The sequence below is a fragment of the Hemitrygon akajei genome, chromosome 29 (genome assembly GCF_048418815.1).
Source record: "Hemitrygon akajei chromosome 29, sHemAka1.3, whole genome shotgun sequence".
Lineage (NCBI taxonomy): Eukaryota > Metazoa > Chordata > Chondrichthyes > Myliobatiformes > Dasyatidae > Hemitrygon > Hemitrygon akajei.
In genome coordinates, this window is record NC_133152.1 from 44,968,248 (window position 1) to 44,992,596 (window position 24,349).

The following is a 24,349-nucleotide window of genomic DNA, read 5'->3' on the forward strand; positions in this document are numbered from 1 at the left end:
GGGCGACCTGCGGGCTAGCGGAGGGAAAGAGCTACACCCCCTTTGGTCAAGATAAATGTCCACCCCTGCCATCCAAAGATCCTTAAAGAGTAAAATTATTATCCGCAGGTCTAACAGCAAATCCAATTTTCTATTAAAACAATGGGTGCACACTGTAACATGATTAGTGAAGTTCCTGATACTTGGCTGCCATCGCTGCTGCATTCCTTGTCTCTAGTTTTGTCTGTGGGTCCCTGTTACCACATTAGCACAATCCATACCATTATTTACTAGTTATTAGCCCTCATTTTTCTTTCACCTACATTACAATCACTATCTGCATGGTCAATCATGAACCTTAAACATGAATACTCTTAACTCCTTCCACACCAGGAGTGTTGTAGACGAAGGGCCTGAAGCTTTGTTGAAGACCCCTACTACCCATCCCAGTAGCTGTCCCACCACTGTCAGGAAGGAGGTACAGAGCATCAGGACTGGGACTGTCAGACTGGGTAACAGCTTCTTCCCTCAGACTCTGAGGTTGTTGAGTACCCTGCCACCACTGAGGCCTTGTCACCAGCACGGCAAACTGTTTATCGTTTAGTTATTTAGTAATACAGCATGGAGTAGGCCCTTCTGGCCCTTTGACCCACACTCCCTCAGCAAGCCTACATCCCCGATTAACCCTAACCTTATCATGAAACAATTTGCAATGTCATTAATCTACCCAGTATGTCTTTGGACTGTGGGAGGAAACCGGATCTTCCAGTGAAAAACCCAAGCATTTCACGGGGAAGATGTACATAGACTCCTTACAGAATGGCAGTGGAATTGAACTCTGAACTCCGAAACATCCCAAGCTGGAATAACAGCACGCTAAGCACGACAGTACCATGTCTTCATGTTCTGTGCAGTGCATGCACTTTGAATTATATTTTACTAACTTACTTGCCCTTTGAGAGGACCACAGCCTCATCGCAGGGTTTAGCAGCTTGCCAAATGACCAGGAGAGCTACTTTGGTTGGAGTCAGGGCCTTGTGTAGGGTCACCCATGCCAAACAGGTCAAAGGGTAGAGGCCAGGATAAGAATGTTCCACTGGTCCTCCAGGTTTGGGGTTTATCTTAGGGCTAACAGCCCTGAATGGTCAAACAAAATTGTTAGAGAAATAGCAATGAAGAATCCTACTATATCTGTTTGCGAGTGTATGTGCAGACAGAAATGGAGGATCTTCATTGCTACCCTAAACGTCAGTGCGTAACAGGTAGTTAAAAAAAAACTTACTTATGGTAATATTTTGCTTTTAGTGCTGTGTGTGATATATGTTTTGTAGATAGATAGATAGATAGATAGATACTTTATTCATCCCCATGGGGAAATTCAACTTTTTTTCCAATGTCCCATACACTTGTTGTAGCAAAACTAATTACATACAATACTTAACTCAGTAAAAAATATGATATGCATCTAAATCACTATCTCAAAAAGCATTAATAATAGCTTTTAAAAAAGTTCTTAAGTCCTGGCGGTAGAATTGTAAAGCCTAATGGCATTGGGGAGTATTGACCTCTTCATCCTGTCTGAGGAGCATTGCATCGATAGTAACCTGTCGCTGAAACTGCTTCTCTGTCTCTGGATGGTGCTATGTAGAGGATGTTCAGAGTTTTCCATAATTGACCGTAGCCTACTCAGCGCCCTTCGCTCAGCTACCGATGTTAAACTCTCCAGTACTTTGCCCACGACAGAGCCTGCCTTCCTTACCAGCTTATTAAGACGTGAGGCGTCCCTCTTCTTAATGCTTCCTCCCCAACACGCCACCACAAAGAAGAGGGCGCTCTCCACAACTGACCTATAGAACATCTTCAGCATCTCACTACAGACATTGAATGACGCCAACCTTCTTAGGAAGTACAGTCGACTCTGTGCCTTCCTGCACAAGGCATCTGTGTTGGCAGTCCAGTCTAGCTTCTCGTCTAACTGTACTCCCAGATACTAGTAGGTCTTAACCTGCTCCACACATTCTCCATTAATGATCACTGGCTCCATATGAGGCCTAGATCTCCTAAAGTCCACCACCATCTCCTTGGTCTTGGTGATATTGAGACGCAGGTAGTTTGAGTTGCACCATATCACAAAGTCCTGTATCAGTTTCCTATACTCTTCCTCCTGTCCATTCCTGACACACCCCACTATGGCCGTGTCATCAGCGAACTTCTGTGGGTGTACCACAGTCCGGAGGAACGTTGTTTGGTTATATATATGTACAGTCAGGTGACAATAAACTTAAACTTGATGGTCCTTTATTTTCAATTAGGTTACAGAGCAAAATGATCATTCCGATATAGAAGGCACATTGCTCCTCAATCCCATCAAGGAATGGGATCAAAGTGGGATGGAGCTGGAAGATTTGGGGAAAATAATCCATTGCTTGAAGGTCAAGATCAATTGGCACTCTTGCAAGGTAAGGAAGTCTTCACCTATTCAGAGCATGGATGCTTTCAATTCACTAATGAGGAATTCTGTCAAAGGAACCTTATTACTAACGGGAAACTGACTTGGGAGAGATAATCAAATTGAAACACTGGATGCTTGGCTTGTCATTGTAGGATTTGGACTCAGTAAACATGTAAATAAATATTACTGTTTACATGAGTTGTAGAGACCTTGAAGTTGAGTATATAAGTTGAAGAGTGGGTCCTTAGGTTGTGGAATCTGTTCAGTCTTGAGGTGAGTGAAGGTTCAGGAGCCTGATGGTTGAAGGGTAATTACTATTCATGAAACTGATGATATGGGACCAAGGCTCCTGTGCCTCCTTCCTGATGGCAGCAGAGAGAAGAGAGCATGGCCTGGATGGTGGGGATCCTTCATGATGCTTGTTGCTTTCTTGCACCTTCGATGGGGAGAGTTTTTCCTGTGATGGACTTGGCAGCACCCATCACTTTTTGTCAGCTTTTCTGTTCTTGGGCATTGGTGTTTCTATACCAGGCCATATGCAATCAGTCAGGATACTCTCCACTCTGCATCTGCAGTCAAAGTTTTAGGTGACATGCCAAACCTGCACAAACTTTTAAGAAAGTAGAAGCGCTGTTGTGCCTTCTTTGTGGTGACAGTTTTATTGATTGATTGATTGATAGAGACACAGCATAGAATAGGCCCTTATTGCCCTTTGAGCCAAGCTGCCCAGCAACCTCCAGTTTAGCCATACCCTGATCACAGGACAATTTACAGTGACCAAATCACTCACTAACTGGTACGTCTTTGGCCTGTGGGAGGAAACCGGAGCACCTGGAGGAAACACTTGAGGTCACGTGGAAATTAGCTCTTCTCTTCTTGGAGTTGGAAGAACGTAGCTTTAATCCTTTCAGTTGCTAAGTGATAAAGATCCCAGTGCCAGCTAAATTTTCTTCTATCATTCATCTAGTCACAAGACACAAGGACAATTATTGACTGGTCATCATGATTGCAGACCTGGCAAGATTCGAGAGATTGTAAGTTGGGAGGATGGTCAGTGAATCTAGAATCAGCAAATAAGCACAGACTATATGAGGGCCAATTTCCAACAAGAATACTTATTAGACCCCAAGCTCATGGATAACGAGGTTGGAATATGATGGGTAAAGTTTTTCTCCTGTCGAATTGGGTGAAACCCTTGCACCCATAGCCTCCTTCTTCTGAAACCATCATCATCATGTGCCATATCCTATGACGTGGGCAGTCATGGTCTCATGACCATGATTATTCTTGGCAATTTGTTGTACAGAAGTGGTTTGCCATTGCCTTCTTCTGGGCAGTGTCTTTACAAGATGGGTGACCCCAATACTCTTCGCATAGCCAGGACATGTAATATTCACCAGCTGCACATACGACCATCCACCACCTGCTCCCATGGCTTCATGTGACCTTGATCAGTTGCCACATCTTGCCAAAGAGTGACCTGTAGTCTAGGGGCAGGAAAGAGTGTTTTACACCTCCTTTGGTAGAGACGTATCTCCACCCCAACACTCTAAATCTTGAGTAACACATTCAAAATACTTGAAGAACTCAACAGGTCAGGCAGTGTCTATGTAGTAGAGTAAGCATCAACATTTCGGGCTGAGCCCCTTCATCGGACAGACAAACTCTGAGGAGTTTTGATAATTGCCGGGGTCACCCATTGTGCAAAGACACTGCCCAGAAAAAGGCAATGGCAAACCACTTCTGTAGAAAAAATTGCCAAGAACAATCATGGTTATGGGACCATGCTCAGCTCTGCCATATGATACTACACATAACGATGATGGCTCAAGATTTACAACATCTGTGGAAACACTTGTGTTTCTACACCCGCATAAGGCTGGCAGGGACTTGGCAAGTCGGGCAGTATCTGTGCAAGGAAATGGACAGTTGACATTTCAGGTGAAGGCCCTTCATCTGGACTACAGCTAATTCATTTTCTCTGACTGTACATCGCTCTCCATTAATGCTGCCTGACAAGCTGAGTTCCTCTAGCATCTTGTGTGTGTTGTCCTAGACTCATAGCACCTTCAGAATCTTTTGCGTTTGTGGGAAGGTTTACTTAGAACTTGTGTTTTGGCTTTAAGTGTAGAATTTCATGGTCTGCTGAATTCTGAGAAACACAATCTGTCGCTTTCAAACAAAAGTAGGTATAACCCCAATCTCTAGTGTCTAGTTTAGTGCAATGATACTTGTTTGTAGAACATATTCCAATGTGATTTCTGTTTGAACCTTTCCATCTGGCTCTTTCCTAATAGGAAGTAACTGACAGATGTCTGGTACTCTTCCAAAACCACTTGGTTATTCTCTCAGATGACTTCCATGGTTTCACTTACCAGGTACGTCTTGCTTAAACACAACGTCTAGTAATATTAGAAATATTTATTATTCTTTCACGAGTACAGGCATTTCAAATGAGACAGGCCCATTTAACAGAAGTTTGGAAAAGTACGAGCTATATCTAGTGCTAGGGTGGGACTGGAACTAGAGGTCATGGGTTAAGGGTGAAGGTTGAACTATTTAAGGGGAATCTGAGAGGGATTTTCTTCACTCAGAGAAATATGAGAAAGGAACAAGCTGCCAGTGGAAATGGTAGATGCAGGTTCGATTGCAACACCTAAGAGAAGTTTGGACAGGTACAAAATACATCTGGTTCTAGAGTGAGACTAGAACTAGAGGTCATAGGTCAAGGATGTTGCTGGGGCTTCAGGAACTGAGTTCTAGGGAAAGGCTGAATGGGTTAGGACTTTATTCCCTGGAGCATAGGAGAATGACGGGATATTTGATAGAGGTTGTACAAAATTATGAGGGGTATTGATCAGGTAAATGTAAGCAGGCTTTTTCCACGAGGTTTGGTGAGACTAAAACTAGAGGTCATAGGTTAAGGGTGAAACATGTTTAAGGGGAAATTGAGGGGGAACTTCTTCACTCAGAGGGTGGTGAGAGTGTGGAATGAGCTGCCAGTGGAAGTGGTAGATGTGGGTTCGATTTCAACGTATAAGATAAGTTTGAAAAGTATATGGATGTGAGGAGTATAAAGGGCAGTCCAGGTGCAGGTCGACAGGTCTAAGCAGAATAACAGTTTGGCATGGACTAGATGGGCCAAAGGGTCTGTTTCTGTGCTTTCGTGCTCTATCACTCTATGACTCTACATTCTGCCTAGATCCATCAACCCACAACCGGACCATAGCCCTCCATACCACTCCTGTCCATGTACTTATCCAAACTTCTCTTAAATGTTGCAATCAAACTGCTTTGATAGGGCTTCTTTTGGTGTTGTTGTCTTGTTGCTAGTTGTGTTCTGTGTTGTTCTGCTGAGCACAGTCGGCATGCTATGTTGGCACCAGAGCATGCAGTGACACTTGCACATCCTCATTGATGCAAACAATGCAATTCACTGTATGCTTTGATGGAGAGGTGACAAATAAATTTGAATCAGAATCAGTCAGTGACAAAGCCCTCGGTTATGGTTTGAATGAATCATAAATAGAATAAAAAATTAACATGTGACTCTCTTTCTGTAAAGGGCACGCTGCCTTTAGCAGGGATTTCCGTGCATGATATGAATGGAGCTAGCGACGGTTCTGGGCAGAGCCATATGTTTCAAATCACAGGTAAGTGCCAATCTGTAAAGGATCTAGTGAAAGAGGAATTCTTCGTTGCTTATTGAGTGATTTTGGTTTATCACTAAATTTTAGTTCAAACAGTTTGTTCACAAATGATTTGTTTTTCTCTATATTTCTGAAGAATTAACATCTCTGAGGCAAGTTCCATGACATAAATTGTCAGGTGCAGTCTTCTCTGTGTCACATCAGCTGTAGCACTCTAAGTCTCTCCTCTGTTAATCAAGGAGATACCTAGAGTGTTACAACAGAGGAACAAATGTGCTTTTTCAGATTCAGACTCGAATACCAATTCAGATTTGGATACTGATTCTGACTCTGATTCGGATTCGGACTTGGATTTGGATTCAGTTTCATTCATTTATCGTGTACAGTGGAGAGCGCTCTTTGCGTTAACAATGGTTGGATCCTGGTGAAGATCCAGAGGTTCTTCAGAAGTCAAGAAAGGGGCATAAAATTTGTTGCTTACAATCATTTTATCAATTGTTACAAGAACAAAGAATACACAAAGAAGAGGAGTGAAGAGAATAAAGAAAAGACAGAGATTGTCATTGTGGTCATCTCAAACTCAGACTGGAGATAACAATGTTCCAGTGACAACGATTAACCTGTTACATAGCCAGGTTCAACTGGTGTGACATCTGCTGCAGAAAACCTGAGACGCTTCTAGAAAGATACAGAAGCCACTAACTATGCTGTGATTTCTGGAAAACTCGCCGAACGATTACATGTGTACAGGTGACTGTGTAAAAATACAAGCAAACATAGGAAAGTTAAACTATGAGGAAAATGTGAGATAAATAATAATTCTGCCCCCACCCACCCACTCAGACACACTGACAGGCGTCCAGTGCCATCTTGACCACAACTTACTTAGCTGTTTGGCCAAAATGCTCATGTAAGCCAGACTGATTTGCCAGTGTTTTAAAGATTCAAAGTACTGTACATTTATTATCAGAGTGGACAGCCCTGAGATTTGTCTCCCCCACAGTCATGGAACAAGGAATGGTGGAACCAACCTGTTCAGAGAGAAATACCAAACATCAGCCCCTCCCTTCCCCCCCATGTGCAAAAAAAAAATCATGCGAACAGCAACAAAACAAAAATGAGTGAAAACGACATAAAACACAAAATCAAAAGGCATATTTCAGTACGGTTCTGCTCAGTGTTTATTATCTGCAGGCTGCCCCGATTCAAAAATCGCCCAAAAGATGTTAACAATAAAGAGAACTAGAAATAGAACACATCGTAAACCTGATTAGAGTCCAAATCTAGAATCCCCGTCAATTAAACCTTGCTCTGGCACCTTCCACCAACAACATTGAGGGAGAGAGAGATCACTCAACTGCAAGGACCTTCCCTTGGGAGCAGTGAGCGAGAGGGAGGGACAGACCGCCACACAGAGTCACCCTTCTCCGCCAGCGGTGAGTGAGGGTTTGGTAGACTTCGCTAAACACTCACTCGCCCTCTGCACCTGCCTTGATGATTTTGATCTTCCGTGGTGCTTTAATTGGTGAGATTAGTGAAAGACAAGAGTCGATCATGGGCTTGCACCCATCCCCTGGCTTCCTGGCCTCCATGCCACACACCCTGGGTCACAGACTTGTGGTACTCTCACAGTGACAGTAAAGCATCTGATAGCCTGATGGGATCAAAATTACAATGCCAGAATGTAGATTACAGGCTCTAACTGTAGCAGAAGCACATCAGAAATAAGAAGTGGATGTAAAGGAAGTGAAAGGGATTGCTTCATGACCCGTCTTGAGGACATCACCCTTAGTAATGTTTGCTGGCACCATTTTCTCCCATCAAAACAATGGCAAGATCTCATTTGTACATTTCTCTGGTTTGTCTTCTGAAAAGCATAGACTTCATCACAGTCTCTGTCCAGTAACTTGGATTTGTCTCAGGCTTGTATATATAAGAAAAAAGTCTCAAAGTGCTCCACAGTTGTATCATGACTGTGTGCCATAGCGTTCTACACACAGTGGCCACTTTATTAGCTTCCTCCCGTACCTAATAAAGAGGCCACTGGGAATATGTTCATAGTCTTCTGCTGCTGTTGCCCATCCACTTCAAGGTTCCCCGTGTTGTGCATTCAGAGATGCTCTTTTGCACACCACTGTTGTAACGTGTGGTTGTTTAAGCCACTGTCACCTTCCTGTCAGCTTGAACTACTTTGGCCATTCTTCTTTGCCCTCTCTCATTAACTAGGGGTTCTTGCCCACAGAACTGCTGCTCACTGGATGTTTTTTGTTTTTTTTGCATCATCTTCTGTGAACTCTAGAGACTTGTGTGTGAAAATCCCAGGAAATTTTCCAGGAAGATCCCAGGAGATTTGGGGGTATGGTATTGATGTGGATAGAGAATTGGTTGGCAGACAGGAAGTAAAGAGTGGGAGTAAACGGGACCTTTTCAGAATGGCAGGCAGTGACTAGTGGGGTACCGCAAGGCTCAGTGCTGAGACCCCAGTTGTTTACAATATTTATTAATGATTTAGACGAGGGAATTAAATGCAGCATCTCCAAGTTTGCGGATGACATGAAGCTGGGTGACGGTGTTAGCTGTGAGGAGGATGCTAAGAGGATGCAGGGTTACTTGGATAGGTTAGGTGAGTGGGCAGATTCATGGCAGATGCAATTTAATGTGGATAAATGTGAGGTTATCCACTTTGGTTGCAAGAACAGGAAAACAGATTATTATCTGAACGGTGGCCGATTAGGAAAAGGGGAGATGCAACGAGACCTGGGTGTCATTGTATACCAGTCATTGAAGGTGGGCATGCAGGTACAGCAGGCGGTGAAAGAGGCAAATGGTATGTTGGCATTCATAGCAAAAGGATTTGAGTACAGGAGCAGGGAGGTTCTACTGCAGTTGTACAATGCCTTGGTGAGACTGCACCTAGAATATTGTGTGCAGTTTTGGTCCCCTAATCTGAGGAAAGACATTCTTGCCATAGAGGGAGTACAGAGAAGGTTCACCAGATTAATTCCTGGGATGGCAGGACTTTCATATGAAGAAAGACTGGATCGACTAGGCTTATACTCACTGGAATTTAGAAGATTGAGGGGGGATCTTATTGAAACGTATAAAATTCTAAAGGGATTGGACAGGCTAGATGCAGGAAGATTGTTTCCGATGTTGGGGAAGTCCAGAACGAGGGGTCACAGTTTAAGGATAAAGGGGAAGCCTTTTAGGACCGAGATGAGGAAAAACTTCTTCACACAGAGAGTGGTGAATCTGTGGAATTCTCTACCACAGGAAACAGTTGAGGCTGGTTCATTGGCTATATTTAAGAGGAAATTAGATATGACCCTTGTGGCTAAAGGGATCAGGGGGTATGGAGAGAAAGCAGGAAAGGGTTCTGAGTTGGATGATCAGCCATGATCATACTGAATGGCGGTGCAGGCTCGAAGGGCCGAATGGCCTACTCCTGCACCTATTTTCTATGTTTCTATGAGATCAGCAGCTTCTGAGATACTCAAACCACCCCATCTTGCACCAATAATCATTCCATGGTCAAAGTTATTTCTTCCCCATTCTGGTGTTTGGTCTGAACAAAACTGAACCTCTTGACCATGTCTGCGTGCTTTTGTGCATTGAGTTGCTCCCACATGATTGGCTGAGTAGATATTTGCATTAAAGAGCAGGTGTACAGGTATAGCTGATAAAGTGGCCACTGAGTGTATGTTGTAAGGCAGGTAAAGCATGCTCGGAGAAGTAATGCTAACAGGGTGTATTATGAGTTCTGGGGAGTGGTGTGGAGGGTGAAAAATTAGGGATGAAGTGTCTTATGATTACTCTTCATTGTCCTCTGCCATAAACCTTTGAATATTCCTCAGAAGTAGAACTGTTGATGTTTTGGGTGGTGACCCTTCATTTGGACTTGAAAGGAAGGGGGAAGAAGCCAGAATAAGAGGGTGGGAAGAGAGGGAATGTGTACAAGTTGGGAGGTGATAGGTGAAACCAGGTGAGGAGGCAAGTGGGTGGTTGAGGAAGGGGGAGGGATGAAGTAAGAAGTTGGGAGGTAAGAGGTGAAGAAGGAATTTGATGAGGAGAAATGGGCCATGGGAGAAAGAGAAGAAGGAGGGGCACCTGAGGGAGGTGAGGAGAAGAAAAGGAGTAAGAGGGAAATCAGAATGGGAAATGGAAAAAGAGAGAACAGGGAGAGGAGGGGAGAAATTACCAAAGGTTAGAGTAATTGATATTTATGTCATCAGGGCTGAATATGAGGTGTAGCTACTCCAGCATGAGTTTGGCCTGATCTTAGCAGTAGAGGAGGCCATGGACTGATATGTCAGAATGGAAAGGGTAGCTAACAGGAAATCCTGCCTTCTGTGGTGACGGAGCAAAGGTGTTTGATGAAGTGGTCCCCCAATCTACCTAAGAGGTGTGAATAAATGAGGTACAAACAACCCTGATAACTGTCATCTTCTTACGGTTCCAGGTCCTTTGGTGCACCCTTTTACGGTCTACTGCTCAACCGAAGAGGAAGTGAAGGAGTGGCTTTATCACCTTGACAGACAGAGGGAGGAAAATAGCAAGCTACCAGCTATGTGTCGGGGACGATCATTGAGAAGCAGTAATGTAAGTTATTTTTGGCTGCCATTTTTCACTTGGGTCAGGGGTGTTGTTACGTGGGATGGTTGTCAATCACTGCGAGTGAGAAAGTGGGTGCACGTTGGAAGGGGAATGACTGATGATGGGTATTTCTTGTGACTGATCAGCCTTTCTAGTAAGTCTATCACTGCGTTGCACTCTGGCGCAGTTATCTTAAGTAATATAATAGTTATTGACAATTAAGGTTAGGAAAAAGAGTGTTTTCCGAAAGCTCCCTTCTGGAAAGCACTATAGGGCTATTAAAACAAAACCACCACAGCATCTTAAGAGTTTCTTCCCCAGGCAGTTAATCTGATCAACCACTAGTCCTCCAAACGCCCTCTCTCTTTAAACCCCCATCACTGCTCTGCACTGTAAACACTTTAAACCACTTTTTACAATACTGTTTACATTGTAAATACATGCTGGTATTTATATATTTATGCACATTTTATTTCATATTTGTACTTTAACCTCTAACTTCACTTTTATATAATTCTATATAAACATTGAACGTTGTTGTTTTTGTTTCATGTCTCACCCTGACCACCACAGCAAATTCTTAATATATGTCAATATGTGCTCAGTGGCCACTTTATTAGGTACATCTGTACACCTGCTCGTTAATGCAAATATCTAATCAGCCAATCACATGGCAGCAACTCAATGCATAAGAGCATGCAGACATGGTCAAGAGGTTCCGCTGTTGTTCAGACCAAACGTCAGAATGGGGAAGGAATGTGATCTAAGCGACTTTGACCATGGAATGACTGTTGGTGCCAGATGGGGTGGTTTGAGTATCGCAGAAGCTGCTGATCCCCTGGGATTTTCACACACACACACTCGTCTCTAGAGTTTACAGAGGATGGTGCAAAACACGAAAAAAAATCCAGTGAGTGGCAATTCTGTGAGTGAAAGTACCTTGTTAATGAGAGAGGTCAGAGGTGAATAGCCAGACTGCTTCAAGCTAACAGGAAGGTGACAGTAACTCAAATAACCACGTGTTACGACAGTTGTGTGCAGAGGAGCACCTCTGGATGTACACATTGAACGTTGGAGTGGAAGGGCTACAGCAGCTGAAGACCACACCGGGTTCCACTCCTGTGTCTAATAAAGTGGCCACTGAATGTATAAAGCAAATCTGTGCTAATCTGATTGGCTCTTGTTGTAACACGCAGAGCAGGAATGCACCGGCACAGTCGAGCAACTAATCGAGTCACTGACCAGCAGCTCCAGAGGCGAGGGTTCAATACTGAGTCCGTGTTTTGTGTGCGTGGGCTGGTACAATCTGGAAACCCACACAGTAACGGGGAGAACCTATAAACTCCTTGCAGGCAGCAATGGGAATCGAACCCAGGTTGCTGGCACTGTAATAGGGCTATGCTAAACGCTACTCTACCCTGATTGGCCAAGTTAGCCAATGTAAATTCTCCCTGGTGTATAGGTGGGGTTACGTTTATTCATTTATTATTTATTAGAGATACAGTGCAGAACTGGCTCTTCCAGAACTTTGAGCCGTGTTGCCCAGTCCCCGATTTTAACCCAGCCTAATCATGGGGCATTTTACAATGACCACTAGCCTACTAACCAGCACATCTCTGGACTGTGGTACATAACTGGAGCACCCTTAGGAAACCCACACATTTCATGGGGAGGACGTACAGACTCCTTACAGAGGACACTGGGATTGAACTCTGAACTCCAACACCCCGAGCTGTAGTAGCATCATGCTGACTGCTACACTGCTGAGGGTTGTGGAGTCTGACGGGTTGATGGCAATGTGGGAGGAATAAATCAAAATAGGATTAGTGACGGGGTGGCTGATTGTTGGCATTGACTCGATGGGCTGAATGGCCCGTTTCTCTTCCTATGGCTCAAGAAGGAATGAGCTCCTCTGCCTTTTGCAATGGCAAGAGTCCTGGTCTGAGGCAGAAATTCAGCTGTTGTTCAGAGAGAGACTGGGGCTCTGGTGAAACTGCCCACAGCTGAGTACAATGGTGAAGGACATTACACTGCCATTTCAGATCGAGGCCTTTCTATTGACGAGTGCTAAAGATATTTTATTAATGACACCAACGTGTTACAATGCACCAGGTGCAAAAGCCCTGAAGAACTTGAGCTTGGAGGAGAAAGGGGTCAAGTATGTTGAACCCGGAGGTGGAGCTGTCCTATAAATTGGGAAACTTGATCTCTGCCTGACCGGGGGCTTCTTCTTCACAAAGGACGTTTCCTATGGTAACCCGGCCTTTTCTCCCCTTCCCTTTGTGGCGATCTTAAGCACAAGCCGAGGCTTTCACAGCTAGGGTTACCGATTTTTCCCTCAGCTCTGCAGGTTAAATGACTCGTTGGCTATTTGAGATGCGCAGAATTAGGCATGTGAGTAAAGGGTCTTCTATTGTTGCTGTCGAGTGTGTGAGTCGGAGAAGAAATGCATGAAGCGGCCTTTTTATGTAGCCCCGATATGTCGATAACTAGTCCTTTCCTATAAGCTTTTTCTTATCCTGTCCCTTGGCCCCTCCATACCAGACGGTGATGCAGCCAGTTAGAATGCTCTCCATGGTACATCTGTAGACATTTGCTATAATCTATAGAGTAGAATTTGCTAGAAGTTTGTGGGGGCGGAGGGAGACAGAATTAATGTTTTAGGTTGACAAAATTTATTCCTGCTGTTTTTTTGCTTTGTGACTTCCATACTTGAGCTGATCACAGGTTCATTCCCACAGCGCAATTCCTTTGGGCAACGCAGCCACGGTACGGACTTGAAGACGTTGGTACTGAGCCAGCCTCTCCATGGAGGGGAGAGGACAAGCATCGGTTCCCTGGGTAGCATCCTCTGGATATCAGAGGCAAAGCTGCAACACCTGCCTTCTCAGGTACGGGGGTGTGCGTTAATGATATGGATGGGAGGGTGATGGTCCGGGTGTACTTATCCAGATTACAACATTTTCAGTGTTGTAATTTGCTATATGGTTGCCATAAAGTTCAGTAACAGGCCCTTTGGCCCAACTTGTCCTGCTGACCAAACTTCCTAACTAACCTTATCATAGTTTACAAAATTATGAGGTGCTTTGATAGTCAGAAACTTCCTTCCTTGGGTAGGGGAGTTCTGAATGAGAGAATCATAGAAAAGTACAGCACATTACAGGCCCTTTGGCCCACAATGTTGTGCCAACCCTCAAACCCTGCCTCCCATATAAACCCCCACCTTAAATTCCTCCATATGCCTGTTTAGTAGTCTCTTAAACTTCACTAGTGTATCTGCCTCCACCACTGACTCAGGCAATGCATTCCACGCACCAACCACTCTCTGAGTGAAAAACCTTCCTCTAATATCCCCCTTGAACTTCCCTCCCCTTACCTTAAAGCCATGTCCTCTTGTACTGAGCAGTGGTGCCCTGGGGAAGAGGCGCTGGCTGTCCACTCTGTCTATTTCTCTTAATATCTTGTACACTTCTATTATGTCTCCTCCCATCCTCCTTCTCTCCAAAGAGTAAAGCCCTAGCTCCCTTAATCTCTGATCATAATCCATACTCTCTAAACCAGGCAGCATCCTGGTAAATCTCCTCTGTACCCTTTCCAATGCTTCCACACCCTTCCTATAGTGAGGCGACCAGAACTGGACACAGTACTCCAAGTGTGGCCTAACTAGAGTTTTATAGAGCTGCATCATTATATCGTGTCTCTTAAACTCTTATCCCTCGACTTATGAAAGCTAACACCCCATAAGCTTTCTTAACTACCCTATCTACCTGTGAGGCAACTTTCTGGGATCTGTGGACATGTACCCCCATATCCCTCTGCTCCTCCACACTACCAAGTATCCTGCCATTTACTTTGTACTCTGCCTTGGAGTTTGTCCTTCCAAAGTGTACCACCTCACACTTCTCTGGGTTGAACTCCATCTGCCACTTCTCAGCCCACTTCTGCATCCTATCAATGTCTCTCTGCAATCTTCGACAATCCTCTACACTATCTACAACATCACCAACCTTTGTGTCGTCTGCAAACTTGCCAACCCACCCTTCTACCCCCACATCCAGGTCGTTAAAACTTAGGGCTTCGGTGAGATGAGAGAGGTTTAAAGAAGGGTACATTTTTTACGCAGATGTTTGAATATTAGAACATAGAACAGTACAGCGACCGATATAAATCTACTCCACGATCAGTCTGTATCTTCCCAGGATGGTGACTATTTGCAATGAGTTTCCAGAGGAAGTGGCAGAAGCAGAAATGATTACAATGTCTAAGAGAGATATGGACAAGCACGGGGATAGAAATGGTACAGAGGGTTACGGGCCTGAGTCTATGGTTCTATAATTCTAACTGTTGTATATATAATATTTAAGTAATATTTGAGTAATCCTGTGTATATATATTGGTTGATTAAACATTCTTGTTTGTTTACATAACTCATTACGAGTTATATGTAAAAATAAGTGAATTGTCTACATCATCATGCTACCACATGATACGTGCGCGCCTCACTTAAACACAAAGTTAGACGCACATTTCGGACTTGAGTGTCTTCCTTTGAATTAATGTTTTGAACACTGTTCGTGACAAGGAAGGCTGGAGGCATGGGTGCGGCCTGTCTTTGAGTGTGAGTGGGTGGGAGGGTGGAATGGGGTTTTTCTGCTCTTGTTGTTTATGTTGTTCTGCTGAACATTGTGGGCAAGCTATGTTGGCATCGGAATGTGTGGCAACACTTGTGGGCTGCCCCCAGCACGTCCTTGGGTTGTGTTGGTTGTTCACAAAAATGACACATTTCACCGTCTGGTTCCTTGTACACATGATAAATAAATGAATCTTAATCAGAGTCTAAAAGTGCTTTAATTGGCACTCATACAGTTGGCAATAACACCATTCCATAACTGGCACTGTTTTTATTAGCTCAGTCTGCTTGAGAGTGGAGTACAAAGAGTAACAGGCCAGACTTCCAAAATGTTGCCAGGATACACGGTGATGAATTAACACTGGACACACCCTGGATACACACTGATCGGGTGAATGTTACACAAACCACTTTGCCATGACGCCATTTTACTCACAGATAAGCAAGTTAAAGATTTACATACATGTTGTGTAAGGGCTTATGTCTATGTTTCTGGCCACCTTATTATAGGAAGGATGTGGAAGCTTTAGAGAGGGTGCAGAGATTTGCCAAGATGCTGCCAGGATTAGAGAGCATGTCTTACGAGGATAGGCTGAGTGAGCGGGGGCTTTTCATTTTGGAGTGAAGGAGGATGAGGGGAGACTTGATAGAGGTGTACAAGATGATTAGAGGCAAACATCGAGTGGACAGTCAGTGCCTTTTTCCCCGGACGGAAATGGCTAATACGAGGGGTCGTAATGTCGTGATCGGGTAGAGCAGTTGCTGATCTCTTGCAGAATCACGGGCAGAGCAGTTGCCACACCAAGATGTAATGCATCTGGATAGGACGCTTTCTGTGGTGCATCGATTAAAGTTGGTGAGGGTTGATGAAGACATGCCGAATTTCTTTAGGCTCCTGAGGAAGTAGGGACACTGGTGAGCTTTCTTGGCCGTGCCGTCTAGCTGGATGGATCAGGACAGGCAATTGCTGATGTTCACTCTGAGGAACTTGAAGCTCTTCACCTTCTCAAGCTCAACACTGCTGGTGTCAGAAGCAGAGTCAGGTTTATTATCACTGACATATGTCATGAAATTTTGTTATGCGGTTGCAGGACAGTGCAATACGTTAGAAAACTAAAACAACAATAAGAAATATATATAAAGATAAATTAAATAAGTAATGCAAAACGGGAGCAAAAATTGTGAAGTAGTGTACAACACACACAAAATGCTGGTGGAACACAGCAGGCCAGGCAGCATCTATAAGGAGAAGCACCATCGACGTTTCAGGCCGAGACCCTTCGTCAGGACTAACTGAAGTAGTGTACGTTAGTTTATTGTCTATTCAGAAATCTGATGGAGGGAAGAAGCTGTTCCTAAAATATTGAGTGTGTGTCTTCAGGCCCCTGTAGCACCTCCCTACAGTAGCAATGAGAAGAGGGCATGTCCTGGGTGATGGGGGTCCTTAGTGATGGACGCCACCTTTTTGAGGCATCACCTTTGAAGATGTCCTCGATGCTGGGGGAAGCTCGTGCCCATGATGGAGCTGGCTGAATTTGCAATGCTCTGCAGCCTTTTTTGGTCCTTTGCAGTGGCCCCTCCTTATCAGACGGTGATGCAGCCAGTTAGAATGCTCTCTGTGGTACATCTACAGAAATTTGCTGGACAGGAGCATGTACACCAACCCCCTTCCTGAAGCCATTGACCACATCTTTTGTTTTGATGACAGTTTTGAGAGATGGGGGTGCGATGGGGTACCTTTCCTCCTGAGTTAGGATGGGGTGAGGTGCTCTTCCTCTTGAAATGATTCAGAGTTCTCTCCAGCCCGCAGAGATCCCAGGAATATGTAGCATATGGTGGTGTGGCAACTCCGTTATTGAACAAGCATCCAGATATTGGGAATATTGTTTTGTATACATAAGATCAAATCGCATCACAACAGCTGAGGGATTCATGTTTTTCTAATTCAGGAGTTCCCAATCTAGCGTCCACAGATCCCTTAGTTAATGGTAGGGGACCATGCTATAAAAAAGGTTGGTAACCCCTGTTCTAATTGATAAGTCTGGAAGACGAACTAGTGGTCATAAAACATCCAGACATATCTGGTTCAGGAGGGGAAATCGGCTGGTCTATATGTGACTCCAGGTCCACAGCACAATAGTTGCCTTGTAACTACCCTCTGAAGTAGCGCATCAAGTTACTTTAGGGTAATGAGGGGTAGGTTTGTGATTCAAGGTTCAAGTGTATTTCTCAGATGTACATGGAAATGTACAGTGAACGTGTCATTTGCGTGAACTATCACACACCTGAGGATGTGCTGGGAGCAGCTCACAACTCTTACCACACATTCCAGGGCCACATGGCATGTCCAGGATGCTCAGCAGAACAGAGGACACAACAAAACAGAGCATTATAAGCACAGCAAAACAAGCCCCGTTCCTCCCTCCCATCCACACACATAAACAGTCCTCTAACCCCTGAACTTAGATGTCATTTCTTCCCCACTTTAATGTTTGGTCTGAACAACAATTGAACTTCTTGACCATGTCTGCATGCTTTTATGCATTGAGTTGCTGCCATTTGATTGGCTGCATGGATATTTGCATTAATAAGTAGGTGTACCTAATATAGTAGCCACTGGGTGTAGATTCCTAATGAATTCATGCTGAGCGCTACTGTCTCCACAGGAGAAGCATGACCGTCTCTTGGTTCTCTTCCCAACTACGCTTCTCATTCTGATGCAAGTCGACTACTCCCTGTTTTACAAGGTAAACAGTGGCTTTTGTCTTGCCAGTAATTGAATACTCTTATCTTTCTGCAACAGTACTGTCACATTTATTCAAAGAAGATGGCTTGAACTCCACTGTTACAAAGATTACCCCTTATAATGATCTGTTAGGCAGAGGGAGAACCTGTACTTATGGTCAAGTACCTTTACTGTCTCAACTAAAAAGTGTGTGAATTTGTGCAACGGAGTACCTGTGTGCACACCTATTAAGTTTTCCTGACCTTACATGAAGAATATTACCTGTGAAAGGAGTCTACGTTCCACCGTGGGTTGGTTCCTTCACATCCAGAATAGTTGGTCTCCGGAGAGTTGTTGCTGCTTTGCATTTGAATCTCCTTTCTTTCAAACTTCTTATCAGTTCAAACTTTGCATTTCAATCTCATTGACTCGAGGTCATCTGACTAACCTGTGTCAACTTCTTATAGGCCCTGGTCCAAGCCAGCATCTGTTTACTGCCCTCTACCTTAGGTGACAACTGGTAATTTATGGCTCTGTGTGAATCACACAGGGTAGACGCACACCCCACCCACCATTCATAAACCTGCATGTGATACAATATCTCACTAATAACTTCTGGTGGAAATCATCTCTAATCCAGCAGATTACCTGGTGCATCACTGTGCCTACCATAAAACACTGATATAGCCTAGAAGCTCCAGATCACAAATTGACAGCCTCCATTCCTTCAAACTCATGGCAAGAACAAAGACAATCTGTCTGTCTACTTCCACTGTCCTTGATTTATTCGAGTTAGAAACACAGTGGTCATTTTGGATGTAAATTGTATCTCATTAAACCCCTTTTTTCAGGTATTGACGTTTATTTGAAGAATAAGTTCATCTGAGTTAAGATGTGGCAGAAAATGATTTAGTTTCAGCTGTAGCTCAGTGTAAGATTTTCAGTATATAACAAAGCTGTGGGTCCACAGACCGGGTTGAGCTCTTAACCCCTGGCTGCCTGATAGTACTGAGTGAGGGTGGCAGTTCTGAAGAGTGAGTGCTGAGGGTGGATTGTTCAAAGTTCAAAGTAAATTTATTATCACATATGTGACACCATATGTTATCCTGAGATTCACTTTCTTGCAGGTACTCACAGTAGAACCAAGAAATACAATAGAATCAATGAAAAACTACACACAAAAACTGATAAATAGCCAGTCTGCAAAAGAAAACAAACTGTGCAAACATAAAACAATGATAATAATAAATAAATAATCTATCGTCAGTGGAAAAAGCCTGCTTGTATTCACCATATCTGTATCCCTCATTATTTTATATGCCTCTATCAAATCGCTGCAGGGAAAAAAGTCCTAACCAATTCAGCCTTTCGTATAACTCAAGTAGAACCACACTCTCAAAACTTATATCCTTCCTTGAAAAATTATACAATTATAACTCTTGTGGGTGTGTTTACAAGATCTTATAATTTTTCTCTATAATCTTTCAATCTTCTTTATATCTTTTCTGTAGGCAGTTGACCAGAACTGCACACACAATACTCCAAATTGGACCTCGCCGACGAATTATACAACTTTAACATAATAATCCATTTAATGCATTTATTCTTTTTGGTGTTTGCTTATAGGGGGAGCTTCCACTTAATGCTCTAACTATATCAGAACAAGATCCATCTGATAGCGAATCAAGCACATTGTTGATGGAAGGTAGGTGGAGTATCAATGTCCACATTGAACAGTAACTTGTCTCGTCATAAAACTGCAAAGCTGCTTTACAGAAGTCTTGCCAGGATATATTGAACAGGTGAAGGATCAAGGATCAATTTTATTGGCGATACAGATTTACATACATTGGGAATTCTCTGGTAGAGTATGCTGGCACTACAAGCAACAGGGAAGCAACATTCAGCTGTGGTAGAGCAGCGGTTAGTGCAGCGTTATTACAGCTCAGGGTGCTAGAGTTCTGGGCTCAATTCTGACGCCATCTGTAAGAAGTTTGTATATGTGTGGGTTTCCTCCTACAGTCCAAAGATGTTCTGTTTAGTAGGTTAATTGGTCATTGTAAATAATCCTGTGATTAGTCTAGGGTTAAAATAGGTAGGTCACTGGGCTGTGTGGCTCATTGGGCTGGAAGGACCTGTTCTGTGCTATATCTCTAAATAACAAAAATAAAATATTGACTCTTGTTTCTCCAGTATTTTGTGTCTGTTGCGCTGGATTTCCAGCATCTGCAGAATCTCCTATGTTTATGATTCTCTGTCTTTCCTGCTTCTTTGCATGCTAGGTAAAATGATCAATCAGATCGTGGTGGCCTGCCCCAGCAGATCTGTATACCAGAACCTAATTCATCACCTGAACTCTACAGGGGTCACGGTCCACAAATACTCCTCGGTCATTACAGAACGTGACGGCAAACACTCGTTGCAATGCAGAGAACAGGTAGTTACAGCTTATAATCCACGCAAAAATGGTACAAAAATCCAACAGGGAGAATACCTCCTGTACCTATTAAAGTGAAGGCTGATGTATTTTCATGGTCTTCTGCTGCTGTAACCCATCCACTTCAAGGTTTGACGTGTTGTACATTCAGAGACGTTCTTCTGTACTCCACTGTTGTAACATGTGGTCCTTGAGTTACTGCCGCCTTCCTGTCAACTTGAATCAGTCTGGCCGTTCTCCTCTGGCCATGGACCCACATGGGAGGTTGGGCAAGAAGATACAGTCGCTCAGCATTCAAGATGAGATAGTAAATTGGATTAGTGAGAGAAGCCAGAGAGCACTAGAGGGTTGCCTCGCTGACTGGAGGCCTGTGACTAGTGGAGTGCCACAGGGATCGGTGCTGGGTCCATTGTAGTTTGTCATCAATATCATTGATTTATTGACAATGTGGTTAACTGGATCAGCAAATTTGTGGATGACACCAAGACTGGGGGTGTAGTGGATAGTGAGGACGACTATCATGGTTTGCAGTGGGATCTGGACCAGTTGAAAAAATGGGTCGAAAAATAGCAGATGGAATTCTAAAGTAGACAAGTGTGAGGTGTCAGATTTTCAGATACCAACCAGGGTCGGTCTTACACAGTGAGCGGTAGGAGACAGAGGAGTGTGTTAGAACTGAGTGATCTGGGAATATTTTGAAAGTGGCATCACAAGTAGACAGTTGTAATTTGCACATTGGCCTTCATAGATCAATGTATTGAGTTGTATAAGACACTGGTGAAGCCTAATATGAAGTATTGTGTGCAGTTTTGGTCACCTAGCTACAGGAAAGATGTAAATAAAATTGAAAGAGTGAAAAGAAAATTTACAAGGATGTTGCCAGGACTTGAAGATCTAGGTTTTTGGGAAGTGTTGAATAGGTTAGGACTTTATTCCCTAGGACGTAGAAGTTTGAGGGGAGATTTAATAGAGGTACACAAAATGATGAGGAGTATACAAAGGGAAAATGCAAACAGGCTTTTTCCACTGAGGTTGGGTGAGAATAAAACTGGAGGTCATGGATTAAGGTGAAAAGTGTAAGGGGAACATGAGGGGGAAACTTCTTCGTTTAGAGGATGGTGAGTGCCTGGAATGAACGACCAGTGCAAGTGATGGATGTAGGGTCGATTTCAACATTTAGGAGAAATTTGGGTAGGTACATGGATATGAGGGGCACGGTCTGAGTGCAGTCTGATGGGACCAAACAGATTAATGGTTTGGCAAGGGCTAGATGAGCTAAAGAGACTGTTTAGGTGCTGTAGTGTTCTATGACCCTATGACCTTTTCTGCTGACCTGACAGTTCGCAGTAGCTTGCAAATATTGTGAGACGATGCTGCACCAAACCAGACAGTATTAGCTGACGTGGTGTGATATGATGGCAGAGTAAATTGCACCAATATATTCTGGGGAAGATAAAATTTTACTAACTACGGCAAGAAGTGCATATACTGCAGAGCCTTTCTGTTAATGAAAGAGATGTGGTTCTCCCATATGAGGTGCTGTGAAATAATAATACCCAGGAGCCTGAATGTCAAAACGGAGCTAATGGTAGAGTTGTTGATGTTGATGGAATATAAATGGAAATTGGTGAGACAGTTCCAGTGATAGTTTCTGGTGGTCCATAAGACCATGAGACATGGGAGCAGAATAAGGTCATTTGGCCCAACAATCCAGTTCCGCCATTCCATCATGGCTGATTTATTATCTCTCTCAACCCCATTCTTCTGCCTTCTGCCCGTAACCTTTGACACCCTTACTAATAAAAAACCTGTAAATCTCTGCTTTAAATGTACCCCAAAGATCTGGCCTGTACAGCCGTCTGTGACCATAAATTCCACATTCACCACCCAATGACTAAAGAAATTTCTCCGCATCTCTGTTCTAAATATTGTCCCTCTATTCTGAAGCTTTGTCCTCTGGTCCTTGGGAAACAAACTCCCTACATCAACTCTCTCTAGGCTTTTCAATATTTGATAGGTTTCAATGAGAGCCCCATCCATTCTTATAAATTCCAGTGAGGATGGGCCCAGAGCCATCATACACTCCTCATATGTTAACCCTTTCATTCCTTTTCTTCAGTGTCTCACTGACTAAAATATTTTTCAATTTTAGCTTGTAAACAAGAGCGATCCTTTACTAGAAACACAAGGAGGAAAAGGAAGTCCAGGAGAAGTGTACGGAGTCTTCACCTTTCCCCAAAAGCCAATAGAAATGATCTCTGTGTCAGAACATCTGCCCACAGTGGTTGCTGAGACGGAACAGCCCCTCTCCCCTGATTACACAGAGCCTTACACTCCTCCACCACTGCGTTCCTCTGCACCGGCTGATCATTTAAATCTTCCTTCAGTAAGTAAACATTTCTACACTACGAAACCATCCCTTAAGGTTAGATAAGAGACTAAATCACATTTCAAATCTGCATCCACTCTACATTATGAGCACAAAAATAATAACATATTGTTTCTTGATACATTTCAACAAATTTTCTGAATTGGAATTCCCTCAATATGTTTTTCATTTTGTTAAAAAAACTAGTTATATATATACCACAAAAATGAAACAGAAAAGACAAGGATTTCATTGCTTAATGGGTCATAAATGAAGACATTACTTTATCCCAAACACATAAAATGCTGAAGGAACTCAGCAGGTCAGCAGCATCCATGGAGAAGAGCAAGTGGATGTTTCAGGATCCTTCATCTCGATCCTGATTAGGGTTCTGATGAAGGGTCTTGGCCTGAAAAGTTGGCTGTTTATTCCTTTCCACAGACACTGCCTGACCTGCTGAGTTCCTCCAGCATTTTGTGTGTGTTTCTTTAGATTTCCAGCGTCTACAGAATCTTGTGTGTTTATGACCACTTTGTAAATCAACAATGGATTTTTCACTAAGTCCTGGTGTAGAATTGGTAAAACTGTTGGCATTTCATTAACTCTGGGGTTTTATGGGCTGGGGTTGCTTGCCTCCTGCCCAATCCTCCTCCTCCTGCAGCCAGGCTTAGGATCGCCATGAAGGAGTTATCCCAAAGTTCAAAGTAAATTTCATATCAAAGTTTATATATGTCACCATATACAAACCTGAGATTCATTTTCTTGCAGGTATTCATAATAAATACAAGAATCACAATAGAATTGTACACCCAACAGGATAGATAAACAATCAATGTGGAAAAGACAAATACAAAATGAAAAATTAAATAACAATAAATAAATAAGCACTAAGTATTGAGAACATGAGATAAAGAGTCCTTGAAAGCGAGTCCACAGGTTGTGGGAACATTTCAGTGATGGGGCAAGTGAAGTTATCCTCTCTGGTTCAAGAGCCTAATGGTTGGGGGGGTAATAACTGTTCCTGAGCCTGGTGGTGTGTGTCTTGAGGCTCCTGTACCTCCTTCCTGATGGGAACAGTGAGAAGGGAGCAGAGCCTTGACAGGGGAGGTCCATGATGATGGATGCTGCTTTCCTGAAATAGTGCTTAGTGTAGATGTGTTTAATGGTGATATGCCTATCTATGACATTATCTATTGCATTAAATGTGCTTAATAACCTATTATATTAATCATCTTAATGCCAGCTGTCCCATTAGATGCTAATGTGGAGTTCTGCATTCACTTCAGATTGCGGAGAAGCATAAATCCTCACCCCTACCGGTCTGCCGGAACAGCGTGAAGGTACCGGGCCGTAAGCTGCATTCTTTGTCCCAGCCTTCACCCCTGTCCAGCAGTGTTTCCGATAACCTGCTTGTTACTGGAAATCGCCTGTCGTTTGGCTACGCAGAGCCCTTTGCCGCTTTGAAGATGGAGACAGCCCTTTATGAGGACGTGCTATCTCATGGACAGGTAAGTT

General features: G+C 43.5%; 1 protein-coding gene across 3 annotated transcripts in view; it reads left to right on the plus strand.

Annotated features, from left to right (window-relative positions):
* plekhn1 (pleckstrin homology domain containing, family N member 1) overlaps positions 1 to 24,349 on the plus strand; it is a 57,278-nt gene that overhangs the window by 11,168 nt on the left and 21,761 nt on the right. For all 3 annotated transcript variants that reach the window (XR_012096697.1, XM_073032304.1, XM_073032305.1), the window contains exons 4-13: positions 2,292 to 2,438; positions 4,729 to 4,809; positions 5,997 to 6,084; positions 10,541 to 10,680; positions 13,416 to 13,565; positions 17,971 to 18,051; positions 19,656 to 19,734; positions 20,312 to 20,466; positions 22,619 to 22,852; positions 24,121 to 24,342. Coding sequence is in view for 2 of the 3 variants with exons in the window: in XM_073032304.1 (XP_072888405.1) it covers positions 2,292 to 2,438; positions 4,729 to 4,809; positions 5,997 to 6,084; positions 10,541 to 10,680; positions 13,416 to 13,565; positions 17,971 to 18,051; positions 19,656 to 19,734; positions 20,312 to 20,466; positions 22,619 to 22,852; positions 24,121 to 24,342 (1,377 nt within the window). In the remaining variant the exon portion in view is untranslated. The remainder of the gene's footprint in view (positions 1 to 2,291; positions 2,439 to 4,728; positions 4,810 to 5,996; positions 6,085 to 10,540; positions 10,681 to 13,415; positions 13,566 to 17,970; positions 18,052 to 19,655; positions 19,735 to 20,311; positions 20,467 to 22,618; positions 22,853 to 24,120; positions 24,343 to 24,349) is intronic.